Source organism: Sparus aurata, chromosome 22, assembly GCF_900880675.1.
Source record: "Sparus aurata chromosome 22, fSpaAur1.1, whole genome shotgun sequence".
NCBI lineage: Eukaryota > Metazoa > Chordata > Actinopteri > Spariformes > Sparidae > Sparus > Sparus aurata.
Genome location: NC_044208.1, coordinates 1,172,761 through 1,193,323, shown reverse-complemented (window position 1 = coordinate 1,193,323; position 20,563 = coordinate 1,172,761). Strand labels below are relative to the sequence as shown.

At 43.3% G+C, this 20,563-nt stretch overlaps 2 protein-coding genes across 3 annotated transcripts in view; one reads left to right on the top strand and one right to left on the bottom strand.

Annotated features, from left to right (window-relative positions):
- Positions 1-3,098: 3,098 nt before the first annotated feature.
- On the bottom strand, positions 3,099-18,771 carry LOC115574217 (uncharacterized). 2 transcript variants are annotated; one of them, XM_030405596.1, is made up of 3 exons: positions 18,680-18,771; positions 7,984-8,205; positions 3,099-5,284 (listed from the first exon to the last, which is right to left on the bottom strand). In XM_030405596.1, the coding sequence occupies exon 3, from the start codon at positions 5,226-5,228 to the stop codon at positions 4,026-4,028; it is 1,203 nt and encodes a 400-aa protein (XP_030261456.1). In that variant the 5' UTR covers positions 5,229-5,284; positions 7,984-8,205; positions 18,680-18,771; the 3' UTR covers positions 3,099-4,025. The 2 variants fall into 2 exon arrangements, with proteins under 2 accessions (XP_030261456.1, XP_030261455.1); XM_030405595.1 differs by lacking the exon at positions 18,680-18,771 and adding an exon at positions 8,422-8,438.
- Positions 18,030-20,563, top strand: part of rpl7l1 (ribosomal protein L7-like 1) — a 9,048-nt gene continuing 6,514 nt past the window's right edge. The window contains exons 1-4 of the mRNA XM_030405597.1: positions 18,030-18,172; positions 18,709-18,817; positions 18,952-19,115; positions 19,729-19,866. Coding sequence (XP_030261457.1) covers positions 18,159-18,172; positions 18,709-18,817; positions 18,952-19,115; positions 19,729-19,866 — 425 coding nt within the window. The 5' untranslated portion in view covers positions 18,030-18,158. The remainder of the gene's footprint in view (positions 18,173-18,708; positions 18,818-18,951; positions 19,116-19,728; positions 19,867-20,563) is intronic.

The window sequence follows — 20,563 nt, the reverse complement described above, 5'->3', positions numbered from 1 at the left end:
CCGTATTATATGTGGAGATGTTTCCTCCTGGGCTCCGCTGAGCCTCTCTGCTCCTCTCTGCGACCTGCCGGTCTGTGTGTGACCCCGCCCCCTCCGAAGAGAGACAACAGGAGATGACAAAATGCCGGGAGGCTGTTGTTTTAATGAGCATTGGCTTGAAAATGATAACTACAAACAATGGTTAAAATAAGAACCGAATCAAAGAGTGCCTTCATGCAAGGTCTGCAAAAAAGATTAGCAGATTTGTGCAATGGGAGAGTCTGCGCTCTCCAGTCACAAGAAATGTAAGTTAAGACTTTTTCAGTAACTTAGGCCAACACTACAGTGGCCGGGAGGTGCAAACCAAAATTACAAAATGTGAAACACTTTTACGAAGCTTGAGACAAATTTACATTTTGGAAAACATTTTTACATATCATAAAACAAAATTACATTACCGAAACAAATTTACATTTCAAACAAACAAATAGGCTATAAATCACAATATCTAATCTGCAGGATGAGTAAACAAGAAAAAACACAACAACAAAATGAGGCAAAACGACCTCAAAGAAAAAAGATAAGGAAACAGAAAATCACTCCTGAGGAGGCAAAGAAAAGGTCTAAGAACCAAACTACTCTGGAGCACTCGGCTATGAAAACTTCTAACAAAAAGTCACTCCAGAGGAAGAAGAAAAGGCTATGAACATAAACTACTCTCTTGACTGACTATGAAAATGTACAAAACAAAAGAGGCACTCCACTGGAGGCAAACAAATGGCTATGAACTAAACTTGAAATACACTGAGAAAAATTACAAACAAAAGGTCACTCACTTAAAGACCGTGTAAAGCGGCAAAAAATATGTGTTATGAGTTTGTCACACCATAGAAACATGTATCATTGACCACTGAGCCAAATTTGAAAGATTAAAAAAATTGCTACGTATATAAAATTAGGTCTCAAAATCATGGAAAAACAAGCACTTCTTTCTGCTGTGAAACGCTGGGGGCGTGTCAGATACAGGTGCTGGAACCAGCCCATGCGCGGGGGGGCGGCGCTGCGGCTCCTAAAGAGGTGTTTCCCAGGTGTTCCCCTTGTCTATCTAAACCCGCGGACAGTTTATAATCATATGGATGCTGTTATAATGTGTAGTGATTGAGATCCTGACCCACCAACCATCCTGGAAAGTGACAGAGTTAAGTTTTTCGCGCTAAATTACATAATTATACATAATCACCATCAGTAAACAGGACGCTGTCTGACTCTGTCACTAGAGCCGGCGACGGAGAGGGTCGGTTTGGCCCCAGTGACCAGCGTCAACGGACTCTGCAGAAATCCAGACATTACCTGGTGATAGTTGCTGAAACTATCAGGGGTAAAGTGGACACTGTAGAGACGGGTGTTGGTGGTGATGTTTAACTCCCCACAGTAACGTTCCTCTTGACAAAATCGATCCACCGTTTCCTTACGTTGTCATCTGAAGGAATTACAAAAATTAATTACAAAATTACAAAACTTAAATAAGCTAACAGCGCCATCACCCTGCACACTGTGGCATCCAGGAAAGATGCACGAGTGATGTGGAGACATGACTGGTTAGCTGACTGGTTGGCTGGTTAGAGATGCTATCCAAGACTGGAGAGCGAGTGGGAGAACCGCTGAAGCTGACGCATGTAACGCGGCCATGATTTGGCTGATTTCTGACCCGCCCATTAAATCCTGAACACAGAAATGTTGAAAAACAGTTTGTGAGCCTAGCTCCAAAATTAAATTCTAAATGGTCGAATGGCTTTTACATGTTTTAAGTAAACACATTTATGACCTGTTTAATGTGTTTGGAAGAAAATGGCTGATTTTGCTTTACACGGACTTTAAGAGGATCAAGAAAAAGAAAGACAAACTTTGATTCTTGGTGTGAACAAGGCTGTGAAGGAGAGCTGGGGTGCGCGTGACGAATACAACTCCAGCACAGAACAAAGGGAGACGCAGACAGTAGCCCCATTCACACTGCCGTTTGCATGTGGGGATCCTGCGCCAATTCTCCGCACCCTCCTTTGTGTGAAAGTTTCAGATGTGGAGAGGGGGGAAATTTTGCTCCGGCGCTTATCCCTCTCTGGAGGTAGTATCAGGGCCGCATTATTAGTGAGCCGTCCCAGTGTGAGGTGCAGAGCGGTCATGCAGTCAGATAACTGCACAGGTCCTTCACAGTACTAAATACAGAGAAATGTCCCACAAAGCAACGTTACAGGACCAAACAAAAGTAACGTAGACACTGTCACTGTCTTTGGCAACTTTTTTGAGGAAAAAAAAATACCAAAGCTGTATGTGGAGAAGCGTCCGTCCACCCGCCTGTCCTATCGACTCTTCCTCACATTTCTGCCCAAAAACAGCGTTTGTCACAAGCAGACACTTTAACTCACCGAGTGTTTGTGATGAAAATAAATCACCGCGACCGTCAGCCCTCCGGACCGAGACTTCAGGGAATTTTCCCCCAGAAAACAGCCTCCGTCCCCGCGAGTGAGAGAGTCAGACAGCTTCCTGTTTACTGATGGTGATTATGTAATTATATAATTTAGCACGACAAACTTAACTTCGTCACTTTCCAGGATGTTTGGTGGGTCAGGATCTCAATCACTACACATTATAACAGCATCCATATGATTATAAACTGTCCACAGGTTTAGATAGACAAGGGGAACGCCTGGGAAACACCGACGTCATCAACATGACGTGTACCGTTGTTAGGTTTAAATCTGTTAAGAAATGAGACACGGACACGGAGATTGTTTTTCTTTGCAAAGGGGAAGAGCAGAAGTCAGCACACAAAGTCTGGGCTTCCGAGTTCCAATGAGCTGCTCTCCCCAAACATCTTTTATTCACCTACAATAGGGCGTAAGCGTATATGATTGGCTCTTTGACAGTACATATGAGTCATACAGTTGTTATGCATGATGAAGAAGTACACGTACACACTTTCGGACCTACGGCCTTCAGCATCTATCCTTCACACAAACATTCTTATGATGTCCACCATCAGTTATTCACACAAGATGCCATTCGAGGCCTTGTGGTCCTGCTGGAGGGTGAGTGTTTTTCTTCACAGTACTTTTCCACGAGCTCAGTACACTTCCACAAACATATAAAGGAAGACAAGCAGGTTATATCAATGCAAAGCAAGAAACTGATAATATAAGCACAATTTTTCCAACATTTCCCTCCTGTTTATCAGTTTTATTGCTCGTACTTTTAATTCGTCAGGTTATTATCACTTGTCGCCATTTTCGATAATACCTTCATTGGAAAAAGACGAGGCATAAAACATTTTTAATCAGCATAAGGTTGAGGATTAACAAACTCATACCTTTGGGATAATAATTGCATTTGCACAAAACTTTGTTGAACCATTTTCTCAAACATCGATCGTATACAGGGTATCACACAAGAGATGAAACAGAGGAACAACAGCATGACTACGAACACGGGTACCAATGCCTTTAAGATAACCTGCCACCAGGTGCCGTTAAAGAATCCCGTCATCCAGTCAGGGAGTGGATCAGCACCGGGGGTTTGCTCCAGCACATAGCTTTGGAGATCGGTCAGGTTTTGCAGAGCTTGGTAGATATCTCCTCCGTTTGTCATGCCGTTAGGGATGTAGGTACAGCAGGTTTGTCCAATAACTGCACACACTCCTCCTTGTGATCCTGTTAGCAAGTCTAGAACAATCCGATTCTGCATCACCATGTCCCGAATTTGCGTCTGCTCGTTAGCGAGGCTATGTCCCAATGCCAGAGTTGCGTTGATATGACGTAGGAGGGCGTAGCGGTTGACCTCCACGTGATCTCTGATGAAGCCTAATCCCACTTGAGGTAGGATGCTCTGACCAAACTTTGCTCCCGCTCCCCAGATGTGGTATTGCATAGGAACGGGATCAGCGAGCGAGGTGGAGACAGTGTCTCTCCTCTTCCTGGTTTGGGGACCGTCGCCATTAGACGGGTGTTGGAATGATTCTGCAGGCATGAAGAAAACATGATCCGAGAGAGATACTAGAGCACATAAACCTCCCCACTGTGGAGGCAGGGAAGGATATGCTTTGTGTCCACACAGCCAGTAGTAGTCAGCTGCCACGCGAGTGCCGAGATGGGTTGGGCCGATGCGTGAGCACTGGGCGAGTTTGCTTCCTCGTCCTGGAACTTCCATCGCGTAGGAATGGTCCATGTAGCATGCAGCCCGCCGGGCGGTGGCGTTAGAGCTGCAGAAGTAGTTAGCTTTACACTTAGGCAGTCATTGAAGTTTTTTACCGGGCAGTATGTGGCTACGGACCCGCAGAGGTGCTCTGGCACGGAGCCCACGTTCACCCTTCCATTTCCTAAGTAGCAGCTGGGTAGGTCTCCAGGCCCGAGACGGTTCAGAAGGACCAGGCTGGGCAGAGGTTCAGTCAGTTGTGGCCAGCCTAGGAGGTCCTCTCCTGGGATGCAGTCCGAGCCTAACACTGGCACCGAGGACCAGGTGATTTGGAAGGGCGTGGTGAAATTAGCATCAGATGGTTTAACACCCACTCCAGGGTGTGTGGTCAGTCCCACCAGGCATGCAGTGCGGTCTCCGTCCACAGGGTAGGGCCAAAGGCCGGGGAAGTTGGTAGACACCGGCATGTGATTGCACACATAACAATTGGTCTTGTTGTTCAGATGGGCCGTAGTATTCATGAACTGCCACCACTCGTTTGTGGCGAACCCATGTGGATAATCAGCGTGTGGCAGATAGTTATTAGTCGTCCGTTTACCTCTTAGTGGTGTCTGGTTTTGTTTGCAGGGGAACCAGATCACCCCTCCAATGATCATGAGGAGCAGTACCACAGGAAACACCCTGAGGTTCATGCACCATTGAGTGCAGCTCCATCTAGGGGGCGGTCGTCGTCGTTGCAGATTGGTGTGGATGAACCACTCGTCTTGAGGGATTCCTTCCTCCTCCTCTTCCTCCACTGGTTGAAAGGGTGCATCACCTTTCTCTGTCATCCTAATAGGACAGGGATCAGTTGTTTTCTTCACTGGGGTTTGAGACGGCCCTGCCGCTATATAGCAGAGCCCCCTTTGTAGCCCAGACTTCCCCACTATCCAGTTGAGACAGAGGTAGGCTGCAGTTTGCAGTGGCTGAGGTAGATCCAAGTCGTCCTTTCTGCAATCTTTACTGCTGTTGGTGTTGTTAGCAGGACCTGGTACGGACCCTCCCACCGTGGGCTGGACCAACATTTTCTTTTGATGATTTTGACGAATATGTAGTCCCCTGGCCTCACTTTCTGGCTGTCCTGTAGAGGGGGAAGAGAATCAGAGGGCAGTAAATTTGTTTTGGCAACATCTTTTTGGTCCAACAGTTTTCTCATGTGCTTTGCCAATGTTGTCTCTTCCTCAGACACCTCAAGGTCTTTTGAGAAAGCAGGGAGTCTAAATGCTCTACCATGAACTATCTCATATGGGGTTAACCCTTTATCGGTCGGAGTGATTCTCATGTACAATTTCACTAGATCTAAGCAGTCAGGCCATGGTCTCTTTGTTTCTTCCATGCATTTCTTTAAACGAGATTTGACAGTCCCATTTGTTCTTTCTACCAGACCTGCACTTTGAGGGTGGTAGGCACAATGATTTTTTAGATTTATTTGTAAGTGTTTTGCAACTTGACTTACAACTTGGTTTACGAAGTGTGCACCATTATCACTGTACAATACTTCGGGGATCCCATACTGTGGCACGATTGTTTTGCACAATGCTTTTGCTACTGTCAGTGAGTCTGCAGCTTTTGAAGGTATTATTTCAACCCATTTTGAATATGCATCAACTAGTACTAAACAGTATTTGTATGGCCCGCTTCTATTTAGTTCTATGAAATCCATGTGCATAGTTTGAAAAGGTTCAGTTGGTTCTGGGAATTTCCCTCGTTTTGGTCTTACATTGCCCTGTGGGTTGTGTTTTATGCAAATTACACATGATCTGCAAAAGTTCTTTGAGTAGGAATTCTGTCATCCCTCCTGTTGAGACATGGCAAGGCCCATGACTCAAAATAGCGGCAGCTTTGTACAAGTTTTTAGGGAGAATAGGTTTGTTAGCCTGTGTATACAGTCCTGTTTTGTCTGTTTCAGCGCCTTGTTTGACCCAATACTGTTTTTCATTATCAGGAGCAGAGGTCTGCATATCACGGAGGACATCGAGGGTGATAAGAGGGTGTATTGCCTCTGCTGAGTATGTGTCAGAATTGCCAAAACATCCCGAGGACAGGCTTCCCTGTTGAGGTTATCATCCCCCTTCGTTTCCACTGTGTCATGATCTGGGCTGTCATTGAGGAAAGCATCACAGTCTTCGTCATCATAGAAAAATGTGTTCGCTCCTTTTCCTCCTTTCCCTTTCTCATTCTTGGAGTCTAAGTGTTTGGTTGCATGGCGGACCCACTGCATAGTTGTAGGAACGTCCGCGGTGTCAAATTCAATGAAATGTTTGCGGACCCAGCCTGCCTGGTGTAAACCATGCATAATAGCGTGTTTGAGTTGTTGTTGGTATGCATCAGTTTTATTTTCATTGAATGCTATACCACTATTAGCACGGAACACAGGTTCCATTCGGGCCCTGAAATCCTCAGGATCCTCATCTGGTTTCTGTTTTATGGCAGCTATGCGAGAGTAGTTCGCGGTGCGCGCAAAAGCAGTCTTCACTCTAGCTGCTATCGCATCGAGAGCCTCTTTATATTCTCCCATCAGCACTCCATCGGCTGGATATGCAAACACTGTCCCTACACCATTTCTCCCTGTGTAATTACCCTTTACCCTCCCCCATTTAATTTTCAATGAAGATTGCATAGCTTCCCCTGCTTCCTGTCCATTCAAGCGGTAGGAGCCAATCAAATCATACATACATTTTATCCATTCCTCTGGATCATCCTCCGGTGGAGGAATGCCGGCTACAGCATTCGCGGCCTCCGCGAGGGTCCAAGGACGAAAAACGTACAGGACTGGAGGCTGACCCTCAACCCCCATCTGAGGATTGGCAACTTGGATCTGAGGAAACACTTCTTCGGCTATCATATTTGAAGAGTTTTTCACTAGCGGTTCTTTTTTTTTAAGTCTGATAGTTAGGCTGGGGCTTCCAGCCGGGCTGTTTGAGGGGGTGTATCTGTTGGGTGCTTGGAGGAGGCCTGCTGGTCGCAACCCATGACTAGGGCCCCCCTGTCGTTCATTTTTTCAGTTTCAGGAGTTGGCACCTTTGGGTACAGAGGTGGCCAGTGGGACAAATGGGATGGTTTAGCTGCAGATGCCAATTTTGGCTCTGGAACTGGCTCTGGAATGTTTTGTTGCTCCGGAATGTTTTGTTCGACCGGTGCACTAGCCACTGGCACGTATGGGGGAGGTTCAGGCGCTTGCCTGCAGTTTGTCTCATTGTCTTCTTTACGAACAAAAAGAATTTGGCTTTTCTTAGCTTCCTTTTTCACTTCTTTTTGCTTCTTAAGGTTATCCTGTCTGGCTTTAGACTGCGTTAACCATCCTTGCGCTATGCGGAGCTCGTCAGCTCTTTTTTCATGCTTTTTCCCTCGCTTGGTGATGAGATCAAGCGGGATATTAAATCCTCTATTTCTCTTACTTTTAGGCGGCCTGTAAATCCATACTTCTTTTTCCATTTATCTAGATACTTGACACTTTGAGGATTCCATTGCTTCATATACTTTTTATCACCTGTACTGTCTTCATCTACAGTTTTACGAGAATTCTTCCCACCCATTGTATGCAAAGTTTCGTTTCAGTGATCGTTATTTTTAATGCTTTTCCCTAGTCTGCGTTGTGTTTTTTATGCGTTCTCTTCTACTTCAACAGGCCATAGACGTTCGTTAGCACCGATAAGGTTTCAGTCTATGCTGCTGCTTCAAAGAGAAATACTACTTAAACTGATTTTAATTTTGTTTCTATTTTACTTTACCTAGGAATTTGCAATATCCTATTTCTAAATGTAGGGTGTTTTTACTCACAAGAGAAGGTGATAAGATTTTTCCTCAGTTCTCCGGTCCCGTCTCCTTAGTTTCAAAGTCCGGATCCCGTCAATCCAACGCTGTTCAGTTGGAGGGGACGCCTCCTTCAGGCCACCTGTTGTGGTCCTGCCCGTCGACGGGCTTCGGTGTGTTGTCCTCCTTCTGGCAGAGCTGGGTATGTTGGGATCCGGGTCACGGCACCAAGAAATGTTAGGTTTAAATCTGTTAAGAAATGAGACACGGACACGGAGATTGTTTTTCTTTGCAAAGGGGAAGAGCAGAAGTCAGCACACAAAGTCTGGGCTTCCGAGTTCCAATGAGCTGCTCTCCCCAAGCATCTTTTATTCACCTACAATAGGGCGTAAGCGTATATGATTGGCTCTTTGACAGTACATATGAGTCATACAGTTGTTATGCATGATGAAGAAGTACATGTACACACTTTCGGACCTACGGCCTTCAGCATCTATCCTTCACACAAACATTCTTATGATGTCCACCATCAGTTATTCACACAAGATGCCATTCGAGGCCTTGTGGTCCCGCTGGAGGGTGAGTGTTTTTCTTCACAGTACTTTTCCACGAGCTCAGTACACTTCCACAAACATATAAAGGAAGACAAGCAGGTTATATCAATGCAAAGCAAGAAACTGATAATATAAGCATAATTTTTCCAACAACCGTCACGCCTCTTTAGGAGCCGCAGCGCCGGCTTTCTGTGTGAATTACAGGCGGTACGGTGGAGATGCTTCGCTCTGTAGCCTCTTCCACACTGCCGTTTGCATGCGGGGATCCTGCGCCAATTCTCCGCACCCTCCCCTGTGTGAAAGTTTCATATGCGGAGAGCAATGGCGATTCTGGGGGGTGGTCTAGGGTGGCCGGGGCCACCCCTGAAAATTCATTGGCCATCCCACCCCTTTTTCCTTTTTCCCTCTTTTTTTCTGGAGTAACGTCTGCACCCATTTCCAGCAAACAAAGGCCTAAGCCAGCAGCTAAAACCTCAGACTTTTCTGCGGCAGGGCCACTCACAGACACGCTGGCTGTCGCTACCGTAATGGAAGCCATCAAAGCCTTCGAACAAACGGTCATGGCCAAGACAGAAGACACAGTGACTACATTGTCAACGGACCTGCACGCAAAGATAGAGAACCTCTCCCAAGAGCTGCATGGAGAATTAGCCATAGTTCCTTACGAAACACGGGAAGCTCTAGAGACTGCTTACCAGGAGCTTAAACAACAGGCTACATCATTACGTAGCCTGGAAGACGGTGCTAACCACTACTCCGGTCCGTGTACTTTGCGACCATTCGCCTTTCGTTTTGAAGTCGACAATCGGAAAACGGATAACGAGTCGTTTTATGTTTTCGCTTCAAAATAAGAGAAAGATAAACAGAAAATGACACGTATCCCGTTATTCGTTTTAAGGCCGATTAACTGATATTAGATACTGGGTTCATGAATGGGAATCGGGGATGAAATAACAGTGCCATTTTTCATTCCAGATGTTGCCGTAGCCTACGTCTTTTTTAATGACCTGGAACGTGCCGTGTTATGCCGCGAGTAATTACAGTGCCAGTATTGCCGATACCGATACCGATACTGATACTGAAAATTACTGATCATTGAATGATTTTGTACTTTTGCCTTTATTGACTTGATCATGATTATGATGATAATAAAACACAGGACAAAGATTTTAGCCAATAAGATAATAATATTTAACATAATTAAACTATCTGCATGAAGCCTAAATAGGAATACTAATGTTCCTTCAACAGCTACAAAAGGGTAATTATACTCTGCCATATTCATACTTCAGGTATGAGGTAGGCTATATATCTAAATATAAGCATATATTTTTGAGTTCCAGTAAAACGATTAAGATTTATTTCAACTTTCTGAATATATGATAATAGTTTAAGCACTCTGCTAATATTACATCATTGACTACCAAGTTACACTAACAACATTGATTAATGCTGGAAATAACTTTCACTTCTAGAAATTGCTACCGGGATATTGTTGAGGTTTTTGTTGAAAGGCCTCTGACAGTGACGTCTGTCTCTGTGCCAGGGATCTGGTTCGGGTTTGGGGAGCTCCCTCCTACTCCTCCCTCCGTTTGCTTTGCAGCTCAGCATTAACTTTTGGGTGTGCTGCTTTTAAATGCGTATACAAGATAGTGATGTTGCCACATAAATGTATTGCTTTCCTGCATACATCACAGGTAGCATTTTATCTGTCTGAAACTGTGAAATAACTCCAAACAGCACTCCTCTTCCTCTCCGCCATCATTTAGGGTCGCCATTCCATCTCTGCTCTGGCAGGCAGTGCAGGAGAGGAGGGGAAGGAGAGGGGAGGGGCACAGTGAACCTGAGTGAACGGAGTGAGAGAGGTGGAGAGGAGCACTGCATATAAGAGAGACGCTGCGCTCACACAAACTCTGTGAAGAAAAACGAGTGATTTGCTGAACTTATAGAAGAGAATTTACAACAAAAATATCTATCTCATCACGCTAGTATCAGTCTGATACCAATACTCACCTTGGTATCGATACTATCGATATTTGGATCGATCTGCCCACCCTTAATCTTTATGCAGAGCTCACGGAAAAAGCGTGTTTACATGTCACTGCCCCTGCAGTTCACTTATTTTAAATATAAAAAAAAAGGTATCAACTAAATAAATGTCCACAGGTAATCAAAAAACTAAACTTTGTAAAAACAAGTTAGGTTTTAGCAGGCTTAACAGCATGTATCAGATAGCAGCATCTCCTTGTTTGTGAGAGAGAACCTGTTACCTTACATCTCTCTATAAAAGCGAGAAATCTCTGTCTGTCTGTCTGTCTGTGTGTGTGTGTGTGTGTGTGTGTGTGTGTGTGTGTGTGTTCCTCAAATATCTCTGCGGATCAGGATCAGACTGACCTGAGACTTTCAACATGGCTGCTGCGTGGTTCAGTGGTGTGCAACTAAGCATTTGCTTGGACTGCAATGATAATGTGAATAAATTATTTCATAAATGCTTTACAAATTCTGCAAGCATTGTCCACCGGAGCCACCACAGTCACGTGCGCACCAGAGCCAACCACTGCACACCGTGGCCACGTGCGCACCAGAGCCAATCACTGCAGAGCTCAAGCCCACGACATACCTTAAGAAACAAGCGGATTTATACCTGCAGCTGCGCGAGCTGGACCGGGATATTACCGGTGGTTTCGGTTCCGTTCTGTGCATCTAAACTGACTGTTGTGGATTAATGAGATTAAACAAGTCCAAGTCTTTTCTGGTCTGAGGAGATCCGGAGATGCGCGGACAACAAAGTGGGATCGGAATCTGTGGATGTTCGTGTACACGACCCACCGCCCGAGTCGACGGAGCGGACGCACTGGCATATCCAAAACCAGATTTAGGGTAAATAATGTCCAACACACTTTTTTGCGAACATTGCCGTTACGTTTGCTTTATGTCTGGTGCAGGAAGAGACAGTAAAAATGCGCTTTTGTCACAAGCGGATTTATACCTGCAGCAGCGCGAGTTGGACCGGGATTTTGCCGGCGGTTCGGTCCCATTCTGTTCTGTGCATCTAAACTGACTGTTGTGGATTGTAATGAGATTAAACAAGTCCAGACCGAGTCTGTTGGGGTCTGAGCAGATCTGGAGACGCGCGGTCAACAAAGTGGGATCTGAATCTGTGGATGTTCGTGTGTAGCTAGCTGCTAGCCACTAACCGACCCACACGGCCCACCTCCCGAGTTGCCGGAGCGGATGCACCGGCACGTCCAAAACCGGACCTAGGGTAAATAATATCCGCCACGCTTTTTCGCGAACATTGCCGTTACGTTTGCTTTATGTCTGGTGCAAGAAGAAACAGTAAATGTGCTTTTGTCACGAAAGTGTCCAAGCAGCAAGTTTGGTTGTTGAGGAACAGGAAGATGTGGGAGGGACATCGGCGGATGATTGACAGCAGCAGTGATGTGTTGGAGACAGCGACAGAGATAGCGAGTTTTGAGAGTTGAGAGATTTGTGACATATAGCGTGTTTGGAGTGTATAGTTAGTGTGTTATGTAGTATTTGGTGTGGTGTGTTTAGTGAGTAGTGGAGTCGTGTTGTGAGGCAAACCAAGGAGGAGACGGCTGAATGTGGAACAGGCAGGAATGAGCTGAGGAGCCTGAGGCATTGCCTGCATTTAAATGTAAATAGTTACACATAACTTTGTAAATTTCAAAAACCTACCAATTTAGTAAACAACAATTTATATTTGCATTATAACTAATGTAATTGGTTCATTAAACATATTTGTGGTTTTCACAGTAAAAAAACTGACTTTTTCTACTCTGATTTTATGTTATTTTGTGATTTTAGGTCCATAGTGTTAATATAGTACCTTAAAATGAAAAAATAACTGTACAGTCACACATGTGAGGTTGTGCTAAAAATAATTACACCAAGTAAGGCAAGGTAAATAGTTTTTAAGGTGAAATATAATGGTATAATCAAAAGTAGTCAAAAACAGCCAGTTATATCCCTGACGTCCCACCTTCAAACACAGCCTCATTTGGCCATCCATGAAAAAGCTACTTAACCTCCCACTTTTCTATAGGAATACATGCTTCCTACAGGCAATGCACTAGTAAATAAATAAAAATTAAAGAATAATGTTAGTACACGCAGTAGCACCCACAAATAGGATAAAAGCATTCATTATTTACTCATGTCCAGTGTAAGTTCTTTGGCACCCAGCAGCATCTCTTTTATTATTGTATGTATACAATGAGTGAGTGAGGGTGGTGGTGCTTATGAAGTGTCGGTCTGGGATGGGTGTGTACGAGGCTGGGAGGGAATCATCACAGTATATCCACTATGATAAACTAGACTTCATCAATTAATAGGTGTACCAAATTTCATGCTTTTATCACAAAGTGCACGATTATTTGAATTATGCTGTTAAACCCCCCCCCCCCCTGCTATAGTAGGGAAACAGAGGTTCTACGGTTGAGAGAATGTAGTGCGAAAAGAAAGGCCCGTCTGAAGGCGATGTGTGAATTTTCTCTATACAACGTACACTTGAACTGTTGTAGATTTTTTTAGGTGAGCCTTGTTTTAGGTGGTTAAATTTCGCTTTTTCTCTGGACTCCGTTCACTGCAGTACAAAGCTGAGTGTCGGAGGACCTTTGCTGTATGTCACTTCCCATTTCCTTTCTATCCACTGTCAAATGAAGGTGCCTATGCCTGGAAAAAAAAAGAAACAGCACTATATCTAAACAATTTCTTACTTGAGAATCATGAAACAGGGTGGTAGGTGGTATTCACGGTGATCAGTAAGGAATACGAGGCAAGAGACTAACGTAAATTAACAGTAACGTGCAGGTCCATGTGTGTGCCCGCCCGAGTGTCTTGTGTGTGTGTGCACGAGTGTCCGTGTGCATGTGTGTGTGCGCGCGCGCCCCCGAGCGTGTGTGTGTGTGTGTGTGTCCGTGTTCGTGTAGGCCTACCCATGGCAGGTGCTCCTTTTAGCTGTTCTCATCTGTACAGTGTCTCATATCTCATTAACCACATGCTGGCTACTGTGCAAAGTACATGACTGCAATGACAATAATGCAGAACCCATAAGAATGCAAGAATCCATACAAATAGTTGGCAACTTAACTTTTGACTTTATTTCAGTACTTGTTGATAGTGCTTTCACATTTTCATATGGTCTTGTTGATATGAAAAACACTTTCCTCTCCCCTTTTCAAAAAAGATGAATTAAATAGCCTAGGATAAACAGGATACACAAGGTGAACATGGTTATTGGACATGCACAGTGTAAAAACACTGATTGCAATACTCACACAACACATACTGTATAAAGGAGCAGAATATTATTAGCTCTTCACCACGACTCTGCTAGGGCGCCCCCGAGAGGTGTGGAGGTTGGACGGAGCTGGGAGAGCGGTGTATGCTTTTGAGATCAGCGAATAGAGAAAGTTTGCATTGTTTTGCTTTGTTTTGTACAAATAAAAGTCTCAATAAATTTTTTAGGGATTGTTAGAGGTTGAATAGATTAAGTGGAGAGAGTATTTTGCGGGAGTATCGGCCGACGACCTGTATAGGTCCGGTATACGATACACTTGCACATATTCTCTACCATGGCAGAGAATCAGGAAGATAGTTGGTGCAGTATGGATGAAGTGGAACAAGACGAAGGGCAATGGCAGACAAGGAGGATAAATAAAGCAAAGCGGACTAGGGAAGTGAAAGAGAGTGAGGAGAAATGGAATGTCGTGGTGAGGTTTGAAGAGCCAGGAGTGAAGAGTTTGGATCCAATTAAGAATCAGGTTGGCGAGGTTAAATATGCTAGAATTCTTAATGATGGCAATTTATTAATAGGATGTAACGCTGAAGAGCAGATTGGAAGAGCTCTAAAGCTGCAAGCTATTGGGAGAGCAGTGGTGGTAAAGGTGGTAAAAGGTGGTAAAAGAGAAAATGTTGTATGGTGTGGAGATTTTAATGCCCATAATACACTGTTGGGAGGGGAAAAGACAGACAACAATGGGCAGGTGATTGAAGAATTAATGAATGATGGGAACTTAGTTTGTTTGAATGATGGTAGAAGGACTAGGATTGATATTAGAACTGGTAAAGAGTCCGTACTAGACCTCACAATTCTGTCCAGTAGAATGGCTCCAAAATGTGAATGGGAAGTGCACGGAGAAGGCACCATTGGAAGTGATCACTACCCAATTATATGTAAACTGGATGTTGATGTAAGGTTGAGCTCAGAAGATAGCAATGGAAGGTGGATTTTCAAAAAAGCAGAGTGGAAGAGATTTAAGGAAACAAGTGATTGGTACATTAGTTCAATCCAAGAAACAAATGATGTTGAAAGAAATTAAAGTGAGTTGCGACACAGTATTTATATGGCTGCAATGGCTTCAATACCAAAAAGTTCAGGAAAACTAGTAAGAAAAGCGGTTTCACGGTGGAATGCTAAATGTGAAGAGGCAGTGCGGGAAAGGAACAGAGCATTTAGAAGGTTAAAAAGAACTCATAACTTTCAACATCTGATTGATTATAAACAAGCACAGGCAGTAGTGAGAAGATCTATAAGGCAAAGAAAAAGAACATACTGGAGAGATTATTGTAGCTCAATTGGAAGTACTATTAATATAAATGATGTATGGGGAATGATCAAGAAAATGGAAGGTTATAGAAGAGAATGGAATTATCCAATCCTGTCAGATGGAGAACAGTTGGCTATATCAAACCTAGAGAAAGCAGAAATGATGGTGAAAACAATGAGTAAGGTACATAGTTCAAGTAATTTATCAGAAGAAGAAAGAAGGGGTAGGGAAGAAACAAGGAGTCTATATACTGAGATTATTCAAAAGAAAGACAAAATAGAGGATAAATGTAATGTTCCATTCACATTGAGAGAGTTAAGAAATGCTTTGGATAAGTGTAAGAACTCAGCTCCTGGTAAAGATGAAATCTGTTATAGCATGTTAAGACATTTAAGTGAAACAGGAATTCAGAAGGTTTTAAATGTATTTAATAAAGTATGGGAAGAAGAAAAGATTCCTGCAGGATGGAAGGAGGCAGTTATTGTTCCAATAAGAAAACCAGGAAAAGATGCTAGTAATCCTGCTAATTATAGGCCAATAGCTCTAACTTCTCACTTAGGTAAATTAATGGAAAGGTTGGTGAATGGAAGGATAATGCACTTTATTGAAGAAAGAGGGGTGATGACTAGTTGTCAGAGTGGTTTTAGAAAGGGGAGAAGTAGTATTGATTCAGTCTTATGTCTTGAGGATGAAATAAGAAAAGCACAGGTAAAGAAAGAGACTGTTGTGGCAGTATTTTTAGATGTGGAAAAAGCATATGACATGCTATGGGTAGAGGGCCTTTTAATCAAAATGCATATGTTAGGAATTGGGGGAAATATGTTTAACTGGATGATGGACTTTTTAAATAATAGAAGTATTCAGGTGAAAATAGGGAAAGAAACATCTAGAAGGTGCTTGGTAGAAAATGGGACACCACAAGGAAGTGTGATTAGTCCATTACTGTTCAACATCATGATTAACGATGTTTTTGCTAATGTTCAGCCAAGAATTGGAAGATCACTATTTGCAGACGATGGTAGCTTATGGAAAAGGGGGAAAAATGTAAAGTACACCCTGAAGAAGGTACAGGAAGCTCTAACACTAGTGGAGGACTGGGGAAGGAAATGGGGCTTTAGATTCTCTATTGAGAAGACTAAGGTTATGTTTTTTACTCAAAAGAAAATAGATGAAAGTATAAAACTGGAGCTGTATGGTAGGAATTTGGAGAGGGTTAAAAGTTTAAAATTTCTTGGTGGTGTTTGATACAAGACTTACATGGAGGGATCATGTATCAAAAGTAGTAGATAAATGTAAAAAAATAATGAATTTAATGAGATGTCTTGCTGGAACAGTATGGGGAGCAGATGTAGCTTCTTTGAAGCAAATTTATGTATATTCAATCAGAGCAAGAATTGAATATGGGTGTTTGGTTTATGGATCTGCAGCCAAATCAGTTTTAGCTGGATTAGATAAAGTCCAAGCTATGGCACTTAGAATATGTACAGGAGCTGTGCGATCCTCTCCAGTATGTTCTTTTCAGGTAGAAACAGGAGAAATGCCACTCTGTCTAAGAAGAAAGCAGCTTCAGGCTAACTATTGGGTCAGCTTGATGGGTCAAAGGGATGACCACCCAGTTAAAATAACAATACAGGAAAGCTGGGAGAGAGAGGTGGCAAGACTTCCAAGTTTTGGATGGACCGGGAAGGCAGTGGCACGGGAAATGTCAATATATGACAAGAACTTTTGTACAGGAGTACTGTGGCCATCAGTTCCTTTATGGGAACTGGAGGTCCCAAAGATCGATTTAGAGGTACGCAGGGGCGATTCTAGGGGGGGGGGGGCCAACAAGGGCCAGTGCCCCCGTAACTCTGAGTCTGGACCCCCCTGTGGCCCCGCTGACAGGGAGTCTGCATCAATAACACAATGACAGAGTTCTTGCAATTATTTTGTTCTGACGGGAAAGGTGGAAATAAATTGTCTCAGCAGTTTACTACCCAATCAAAATTGCTGAAATTGTAAACACTGCTTTGTCTGAATGAGGGATTTATCCTTTTTCCGGGCTGTATGTGCCCCCTTACAAAAAAGCCAGCCCCAACCTGGCCCCCCTATTAAAACTGGTCTAGAACTGCCACTGGAGGTACTTGAGATTAAATCAGATAATCCTGAGTCAAATTTGGTGCATCAATTCCAGCGTCATATAATAGAATGATATCAGGATCACATATTCATTTTCACTGATGGTTCAAAGGATCCAGAAACAGGCATTACAGGAGCAGCTTTCGTTGTGCAGGGATGGAATGCCCAAGCTTTTAAGAGAACCTCAAATTTCCTAAGTGTGTTCACAGTGGAATTATATGCAATCCTGATGGCATTGCAATGAACTGAGCAGATCCAGAACCATAAAGTTTTTTATATGTAGTGACTCTGTGTCAGCTATCAATAGTGTTAGGAAAGGATCGTCAAAGAACCGACAAGACCTTGTATATGACATTCTTCTGGCAATAAGAGATGTGAAAAGGAGAGGGATAGAAATATCATTTCTATGGGTCCCAGCTCATGTCGGTATTGCAACAAATGAAAAGGTTGATAAGTTGGCCAAGGAAGCTGCTCTAAAGGAAACCATAGATGTCAACATAAATCTATCAAAGGCAGAGGGTAAAAGTATAGTGTGGCAGGAAACCATTTTAAAATGGCAGCAGCTCTGGGAGCAAGAAAACAAAGGAAGGCACCTATTCTCATTATCTAGTAGGGTAACTGACTCAGTTAACATCTGCAAAAGAGGGGGGTTTAGACGTAAGGAAGAGGTTATTATTTCTAGAATGAGAATTGTTTTTTCAGATTCCTAAAAGACACAGGGCTGTATAGTAGGGTATAGAGCACTAAGGTGCTCGTCCCATAGGTGGCAGCAATGCAACTTTTGGATGCCGGCTGCCGTAAAACCGCAAAGAAGAAGAAGAAGAAGAAGAAGAAGAAGAAGAAGAATTAGTTCTTAACCACTGGGGGTCAGCGTGAGCTGCTACCGCGTGTCGAAAAGAAAACACGTGGCGTTGTGACATCATCTCGGCGCGACAGTCGAGTCTTCGATTTCACCATGGCCGAAGCAGAGTAAGTGTTTGTTTTTTATTTGATCTAAATCCATCCATCCTTACTTTGTGTGTATTTTCAGGGTGTCATCTCTTTACGATAAGTACAAATGTTACTGATTCGGTCAGTATCAATATGTGGTGGGTGGATTGTTTAAAAAAGTTGCAGCCAGGGAGCATATTTTCACATGGGGCCAGGTTTACATCATCGAGTGATAGCGATAAGACTGCTAGCGTGATGTTTAGACGATAGCTATTACCGTTTATGTGTAATTGGTCGGGTGCTCATGTAGCTAACCGTGTCATATGTTTTGTTATTGTATGCTCTGCTTGAATGACTTTTCCACACGCTGCGAGCACTGTTAGTGAATAAGTTACCATCTTCAGACTAACGTTACAAAGATGAAGTGGTTGGTAGCTAATTCTATTGAAAAGGTTGTGTTATTACTTGTCTTAAAGTGTAAAAGTACAAGACGACACGTAAGTCAGTGGGTTATCATGTCACATGTTTCTCTGTAGCGTTTCTCACCATGTTGTTTTGTGTATGCCTGTCATTAGCTCCAAAAAGGTGATCAAGTTGGTTCCTGAATATCTCCTGAAAAAGAGGAAGAAATATCAGGCTATCAAAGCCACACAAGCAAAACTTGCACTGCTTGAGAAGAGAAAGGTAAGTGATAATGATTTCTCTTGAATTTTTAGTGACACGATGAGAAGCCAAGTACTGGTGGTTGCAGTAGAACTGGGCTGGGATGAATATTGGAGCAGGTCTCAATAATTGTGTGTATTTCTATATTATGTTAGGTATCAAAAGGTAAACCGTTGAAGTTCAAGCGGTTGGAAGACTTCTTGAAAGACAGTCACAAGAGGCACCGTGATGATTCTCGCATCCGGAGAGCTGAGCACAGGCCACCGGCCCCTCTTCCTCCCGCTAAGAACAGGCTGGCCTTCGCTGTCCGCATCAGAGAGTAAGTTCTTCAACTCAGGCTAGGTTTTTAAATGAGAATCTTTCCTATATAGGTATGGTCACATAGACAGGTATACACACAAAAATTCATCAAAAGCTTGAAATGGTTGTAAAAAAAAAGTTGTATCCACCTGCTGAGGGGAGTTCAGTGAAACACTCATTCATTCATGGTATAAAGTGTACCCTTATTTTTTTTAAGTTGGGGTTGATTATCTACACAGATGTAAGTCAGATGTAAAAAATATTTAGATAGGAATGGATGTACAGCAAGTAAAATGATCCCAATGCTCTGTAATTCTTTCTGCACTAAAAATGTAGTGAACAGATGAGTGAGCGCTAAGTGGGTGGGTTCAGAATCATCTTGTATGAGGCTGCAAAAACGATCTTATGTTTGCAAGTGTCAAACTCCAGTGGCATTCTCACGTCCTGTAATGGCACTTTTCAAGATGTGATGTTAGAAGAGATGGTAACATCAAATCTTGTATATTAAGCTGCAGTGAATAAAAACACATTGCTGGTTGTAGAGGTTTGTTGGATGGTCCAGAAATACACAAACAGGTATTTAATCAAATACCGTTCCAGTTCTGTAAACTTGGATGATCCTTCCCTGTTAGGATTAAAGGTGCCAGTCCTAAGGTGATGAAGGTGGTCCAGATGTTGAGACTGAGGAAGATCTTCAGTGGAGCCTTCGTCAAAATCAACAAAACCTCTGCAGCCATGATGAAGATGGTGGAGCCCTATGTGGCCTGGGGGTGAGTTGACTTTTGTACTACATAAGGGATAATGCCCGACGAGGTGTCCATAATCAGGAATTAATGGACGACGCGGAGGCACGGAGGACGGTTGTTTGGCCTCTGCGTCATACATTAATTCCTGATTATGGACACCTCGTCAGGCATTATCCCACTTATACCATGGTCACTTGCCAAAGAAATAAAATTAAGACCATTAATTTATATTTTCATGCGTTTTACAATCAAAATATAAAGTTTTTCACAACTAAGTTTCCCTGCTAACGCCTGAGAGTTTGACTAATACCTGAAACAATCATTACTCTCCCGTAAGGTTCTTATGCAACGGAGACGTTGTTCACTCCTCCAGTAAATAGGACGGACCATAGATACGACTTGGCAACGGGAGATATTCTAGGCCGCTCAGCGATGAGCCAGAAAGCTAACGCTATGCTAGCAAGATTCAGAGTCAATAACAATGCATACGGTTGACAAACAGTAAATGTATCTTACGTCATTATGCTCACATCAATATAAAGATTTTCACAAACAAATGATCGGCCGTGTGTAACGTTACTGTGGCCGCAGCCTGAAGCAGAGAGCTGAACAGCCAACAGGATGTGAGATTATTCGCGTATCAGTAAATTTAGAGGGGAAGTGAACTTTTTGCAGCTCGTGTGTTAGTCGCCACCCTGTGGTGTTCAGAGGATAAGACACT

Bases quoted from the DNA above. Each gene is read 5' to 3' on its own strand.
- LOC115574217 (XM_030405596.1), bottom strand. From the start codon at position 5,228: ATGTTGGTCCAGCCCACGGTGGGAGGGTCCGTACCAGGTCCTGCTAAC.